This window comes from Apis dorsata, unplaced genomic scaffold, assembly GCF_000469605.1.
Source record: "Apis dorsata unplaced genomic scaffold, Apis dorsata 1.3 scaffold_215, whole genome shotgun sequence".
Taxonomy (NCBI): Eukaryota; Metazoa; Arthropoda; class Insecta; order Hymenoptera; family Apidae; genus Apis; species Apis dorsata.
Genome location: NW_006263498.1, coordinates 302,859 through 309,007, shown reverse-complemented (window position 1 = coordinate 309,007; position 6,149 = coordinate 302,859). Strand labels below are relative to the sequence as shown.

Sequence of the window (6,149 nt, the reverse complement as noted above, 5' to 3'; positions counted from 1 at the left end):
AAAAAAAAAAAAAAAAAAAAGATTATACATATACGAGTTTATAATTGTACATATAAACGTTAAATACATACATATTATTTGCCAATTCTGTACAATGATCCAGAAGTACCTGTCCAGGTAAGCTGATTACAAACAAATGAAATTGTTCAGCTCCAAGAAATACAGCAGTTCTAATCGCTTCTTCCGGTTTATCTAGATTTACGACTGTCTGAAAAATAAAATTATCCATTAGATAAGATTTTTTTCTTATTCTTTGATCTCTTTTCGTTCTTTTTAGATTTTTTTCTTTACTTGGACTGCTGTTACGCTTATACCCATCATATTTAATCCAACTTGAATTAAATAACTATTTCGACTGCTTTCGTTCAGAATATTGTAAAATCTCAAAATATGAGAAAAAAACTAATTAGTCATGTTTAAGAAAAAGTATTTGATAATATATTAATTAATATGAATTATGTAAAATTTGAAGAATACAAACTGAAGGGCTTTATCGTGAATAGTTATGCAATTTTTAAGCTGTTCATACGTGTAATTTTCTGAAATAATTCTATCATTGAATAGATTTGGATATCTGGTCGCTTCTTGAACTTTATACCTGTAGATGTATAATAAGATTTAGAAAAAGTAAATATAAATTTAAATAGAAATTAGTGAATATTACGATATTTACCCACACATCGCAAACATTCCGCTGCTGTGATGAATTATAATCATGTACAACGAATCTATAGTAACTATGATCATCACAACAATGATAGATCCCCAAGCTAACTGCAAATATATGTAAAAAAAGTAATCATTATGGTTAAATATCAAATAATTAACTCTAAATAATTGCTGTCTCGGCCGAGTTTCGTTTAATGGATGAATAATATCCAGAAGAGGAAAAATTAATGGTACGAGTAAAAATAATACCATAAAGGATAATAATGTATCTGAAAAGATAAAGGATAAAAGATTGATTCACTTGTTTGCTAATTTTTTTTCTAAATTAATAATTAAGAAATAATTAAGAATCAAGAGAGGAAAAAATTAAGATGCAAAAACTTACTTCGATACAACTGTGCCATTTTACTACCTTTTATGGTAATTTCTTCAAGAACATGAAATTGATTATTTAATTCAAACTTTTCCCATTCTTTTATTATAAATTCAAATAATTTTTTAAACTATAACGCAATAGATGTTTGTCTAGTTAAGATATGAATTTTTATACTTAAAAAAAATTAAGTTGAATGATATTAATTTCACATACATTTTCTCTGTTGAAATGAATATTCAAAAGTTTAACAACACTTGTTGCAGCCGCGATCAAATGGGGTAGACACTCGATCACTGCATCCATATTTTTATCACATAATGATGTGTATAATTCTAATGACTAATGAATTCCAGGTCCCGATATCGTTTAACAATATTATCTGATTACTTACTTTATTTTATAGAATTCATTCAATTTTTATGTTTCACCTAAGAAATATTTCTAAAATATTCAATATAACATTCTTACCGTTGGAATAAGAATACCAGAAATACTAGTCACCATTGTAATTACAATAATATTTCTGAATCCATCTCTTTGGCGTGGATCTTGTCCCAAAAATTTCATATATTTCTCGAGCAATTTATAATAAGGAATATCAAATATATTGATACATTTGTTTCTGGTCTTCTGAAATACTGAATAACTAAATTTAAATAAATTTTTAAAATTTATTTAGTTTGTTGACATATTTCAAATGAAATTGAAAAAAATGATTGATTAATATTAATATAATATAATATTAATATAAAGGTAAAAGTTTTAATTTATAAAAAAATAAATATTTTAATCTTTTCTAGATATAAATTATCTTTTTTTCTTACTGTCCATATTTTCAGATATGTAATTGATATAGAAGCGGTAATCGTATCAAGAGGATGAATGTCCTTCTTTTCGAAATGGAAGAAATCAATTTGATGAATGCAATTATACTAGACATTTGATGATGTATAAGTCGATGTGTGTAACCATACTGTTTATTAAGCATAATTTCGAATCTTATACGACAAGTATGCATCATTGCCCATTTAAATTAATTGACGTTGTGCATAATTGTATCGTAGATAAGAAAATAATAGTTCTCTACAGTTATATTGACGCCTGCCACTTATACTGAAAATCGAACATCTATGATTATCCTGAAATATTGATTACTATGGCTGCGCTACACAATATGGCATTCGTCAAACAATTTGGTAACAGACAAAAAGATTTTCAAATTACTGTGTACTGAAATTATTAAATTCTAAAAAAAAAAAAATCATTGTATCTCTGCTTGCAGTGTATTTCCAATAATATTAATTTTTTTTACTTCCAAATGTGGACTCTCTTTGTCAAAATCAGTGGAACATTGTTATTTGCAAAATATGGATAATATAAACAGTTTTACAAAAATATTTGTAAAATATATTTATCTGCATTCATGTTCTTGTATCATTTCTTTTTGCTAAAATTTTATAACTTTATTTGTGATACTTTATTAGTGGAATGAAAAAATTTTGTGGAATGATAATTATTTTGGTAAGATCAACATGTTATCCCAAAAATTTGAAGATTGGAAATTCTTCAGGTAATTTCAAGCAACATTTTTCTTTGCAACATTATTAATTATATTTATTACTATTCACATCCTTATTTACTTTATAGAAAATATAATATATTTATATCATAATATATTTTCGATATGGATAACGTAGAATTATTATTTCAGCGACATTATCATTGTGAAATACGACATACACGTTTTAAAGGTCTTGAAAAGAAAATAATTGTAAGTAATAATTGATGTAATACAACTATATTAGCTTTATATTCATACGTACTATTCCGAAATTTTCTATATTCATTTCATACAATCCACCTGCCGACAACGTACATAATTTCTTACTCCTTATTTGCATTACGTAAAGTACTTTTTGAATTCGTACAGGTACTCTATACCATATAGAATTGTATCTGTTATAATATCGTTACATTAGTACTTGTTAGAATAATTTATTATTTATATTTGCATAGAATGAACACATACATGTTATTTGAAAACTCAGAGCAATGATCCAAGAGTACTTGTCCAGGTAAACTGAGTACGAATAAATGGAATTGATTAGCCCCGCAAAATACAGCGCTTCTAATTGCTTCCTCTGGTCTATCCAAATTTACAACTGCCTGTAAAATATTGTACGTATGTTGATAAGCTTTTCTAATTCTTTGATTTTGTTGATTAAATTGCTTTTTACTTGGACAGCTGTCGCGCTTATGGCCAACATATTTAACCCAACTGGAATAAGATAACGATTTCGATTGCTTTCATTCAGAATATTATAAAACCTCAAAATTTAACGCATGAATGAATTAGTTATTATAATTATTTGAAATATGTATTTTATTGTTATTTGATAAATACAAACTGGATAGCTTCATCGTGAGTGATCACACAATTCCTGATTTGTTCGTATGTGTAATTATTTGAAACAATTTCATTGAGTGATTTTGTATTTTCTGTTATTTTTTGTACTTGATATCTTAAAAATAACCATACAATGTATTTATAATGAGAAATATTAAATTATTTATGTATTTGTATATTTTTTTACAGTTCGATTATATTTACCCGCAAACAGTAAATAATCCGCTGCAATGGTGAATTATAAGAATCAACAATGAATCTACGGCAACTATGGTTACTACAACCATGATTGATCCCCAAGCAAGTTGCAAATATACATAGAAAAAATAATTATCATCGTTAAAAAATAAATAATTAACTTTGAGCAGTTGTTGTCGTGGTCGAGTTTCATTTAATGGAAGAACGATGTCTAATATGGGAGAAAGTAATGGAATCAGTAGGAACAATACCAGAGCTGTTAATAATGCACCTAAAAAATATATTTGATGATTATTATAATTATTTAATAATTGTGCTAATCAGAAGTTAAATTGATCAACATTGTAAGAAATCTCGGAATGAAAAGTCTAACTTTTTAGAAACTAAATAATTAATCTTAATAATTAATCTAAATAAATTTGATTCTGGCACAATTGACAAATTAAAAATCTAGAAAACTATAATATACTTCGGTATAATTGCGCCATTTTGTTTCCTTGTACAATAGTGTTATCAAGAATATGCAATTCATTATTTAATTTCAGCTTGTCCCATTCATTTGCCACAAATTGAAATAATTTGTCAAACTAGAAAAAATGTATTATTCCAAAAAAAATTCTTTTGTATATTTAAAAAATTACTTACGTTTTCTCTATAGAAATATATATTTAATATTTTAACGGCACTAATGGTAGCTGCGATAAAGTGTGGTAGACCCTCGATCACTGCGTCCATATTCTTGTCACATAACGATGTATATAACTCTATTGACTAATGACAATTACAAGTTTCAATTGTTTTATCTTTATTTTATTACATAGAATTCATTTGCTTTAGTTTTCTCATTTTTATAAAAGATTTTCTTACCGTTGGAACAATATTGCTTGAAATACTAATCACCACCACTGTTACTATACAATTTCTGAATTTACTTTTTTGACGTGGATCTTGTCCCAAAAGTTGAAAGTATTTCTCGACCATTTTATAGTAAGGAATATTAAATATTTCGGGATACTGTCTTTCGGTTTTCTGAAATACTGAGTAACTTAAATTTAAATTCATATCATAAAAGTTACTCTTTGCCGAACTATTTTAAATACAACGACAAAAAATGATAAATAATATTAATATATTTTTAATTTATAAAAAGTTAAATATTTTAAATAATATAAATTATATCTGTTCCTCTTACTATCCATATTCCCAGTATTATAACTATTGTAGAAACAATCGTCGTTTTAAAAGGATGAATCTTCTTCCTTCCAGAATGGAAGAAATCAATCTGATAAATGCAATTAAACTCGACATTTGATGATATTCTATGTATCTAACGAATATATAATTTTTAAGTATAACTTCGATTCGTTTCTTTATACGACAGGTATATATCATTGCATATTTAAATTAATCGACATTGTGCGACAATTGTATTATAGATAAGAAAATGATAATTCTACGGTTGTATTGACACCTGCCACTTATGTTGAAAATCGAACATCTATGATTATCCTGAAATATTGATTCCCATGGCTGCAATATGGCATTCGCTAAACATTCGGTGATAGACAAAAGATTTTCAAATTATTGTGTATTGAAAATTATTAAATTCTAAAAATTATCTCTAAGTAATAGTGTTCCAATAATACTAATTTATTCGACTTCCGAAATATGAGTTCTCTTTGTTGGATTCAGTCGAACATTGTTATTTGCAAAATGTGGATAGTATAGATAATTTTACAAAAGTATTTCTAAAACTATCATTTCTTCTCGATAAAATTTGAAAATTCTATTTTCAGTTCATTATAAGTGAAATGAATTCTATGAAATGTTGATCAATTCGTTATTTTGATATGATTTTCTTATGGTAATATATAATCTTTTTTATACATTGAAATATTATAGCATTTTGTTTTATTTATATGTTTGATAAAGTCGTTTATATTATTTAACAATAGATATAATAACTATGTACTATATACTACTATTATTCACATCTTTATTTACTTTATAGAAAATATAATATATTTAATATATTTTCGATATAGATAACGCAGACTCATTATTTCAGCGACATTATCATTGTGAAATACGACATGCACGTTTTAAAGGTCTTGAAAAGAAAATGATTGTAAGTAATAATTGATATAATACAACTATATTAGCTTTATATTATATACGTACTATTCCGAAATTTTCTATGTTCATTTCATACAATCCACCTGCCGACAACGTACATAATTTCTTACTTCTTATTTGCATTACGTAAAGTACTTTTTGAATTCGCACAGGTACTCTATACCATATAGAATTGTATCTGTTATAATATCGTTATATTAATACTTGTTAGAATAATTTATTATTTATATTTGTATAGAATGAACACGTACATGTTATTTGAAAACTCAGAACAATGATCCAAGAGTACTTGTCCAGGTAAACTGAGAACGAATAAATGGAATTGATTAGCCCCGCAAAATACAGCGCTTCTAATTGCTTCCC

General features: G+C 26.2%; 2 protein-coding genes and 1 long non-coding RNA gene across 6 annotated transcripts in view; 1 reads left to right on the top strand and 2 right to left on the bottom strand.

The window, feature by feature from the left end:
• LOC102673807 overlaps positions 1–2,522 on the bottom strand; it is a 6,678-nt gene extending 4,156 nt beyond the window's left edge. The window contains exons 1-8 of the mRNA XM_006615077.2: positions 1,870–2,522; positions 1,514–1,683; positions 1,259–1,384; positions 1,055–1,172; positions 674–938; positions 482–598; positions 292–382; positions 72–208 (exon numbers count right to left, since the gene is read on the bottom strand). Coding sequence (XP_006615140.2) covers positions 72–208; positions 292–382; positions 482–598; positions 674–938; positions 1,055–1,172; positions 1,259–1,384; positions 1,514–1,683; positions 1,870–1,876 — 1,031 coding nt within the window. The 5' untranslated portion in view covers positions 1,877–2,522. The remainder of the gene's footprint in view (positions 1–71; positions 209–291; positions 383–481; positions 599–673; positions 939–1,054; positions 1,173–1,258; positions 1,385–1,513; positions 1,684–1,869) is intronic.
• A 115-nt stretch (positions 2,523–2,637) lies between these two features.
• The window catches only part of LOC102674214, a 5,748-nt gene continuing 2,236 nt past the window's right edge, over positions 2,638–6,149 (bottom strand). The window contains exons 1-10 of one of the 4 annotated variants that reach the window (XM_031510167.1): positions 4,843–5,423; positions 4,518–4,687; positions 4,296–4,421; positions 4,120–4,237; positions 3,657–3,921; positions 3,454–3,567; positions 3,289–3,373; positions 3,075–3,223; positions 2,869–3,001; positions 2,638–2,798 (exon numbers count right to left, since the gene is read on the bottom strand). In XM_031510167.1, the coding sequence (XP_031366027.1) occupies positions 2,748–2,798; positions 2,869–3,001; positions 3,075–3,223; positions 3,289–3,373; positions 3,454–3,567; positions 3,657–3,921; positions 4,120–4,237; positions 4,296–4,421; positions 4,518–4,687; positions 4,843–4,849 (1,218 nt within the window). In that variant the 5' untranslated portion in view covers positions 4,850–5,423 and the 3' untranslated portion in view covers positions 2,638–2,747. Of the gene's footprint in view, positions 2,799–2,868; positions 3,002–3,074; positions 3,224–3,282; positions 3,374–3,453; positions 3,568–3,656; positions 3,922–4,119; positions 4,238–4,295; positions 4,422–4,517; positions 4,770–4,842; positions 5,424–6,149 lie in introns of those variants that run through there. The other 3 variants (XM_031510165.1, XM_031510166.1, XM_031510168.1) reach the window with 3 other exon arrangements.
• LOC102674126 lies at positions 2,752–3,885 on the top strand. The gene is made up of 3 exons (XR_421706.2): positions 2,752–2,816; positions 3,062–3,467; positions 3,642–3,885. It is a non-coding gene; the product is annotated as an uncharacterized LOC102674126 (long non-coding RNA).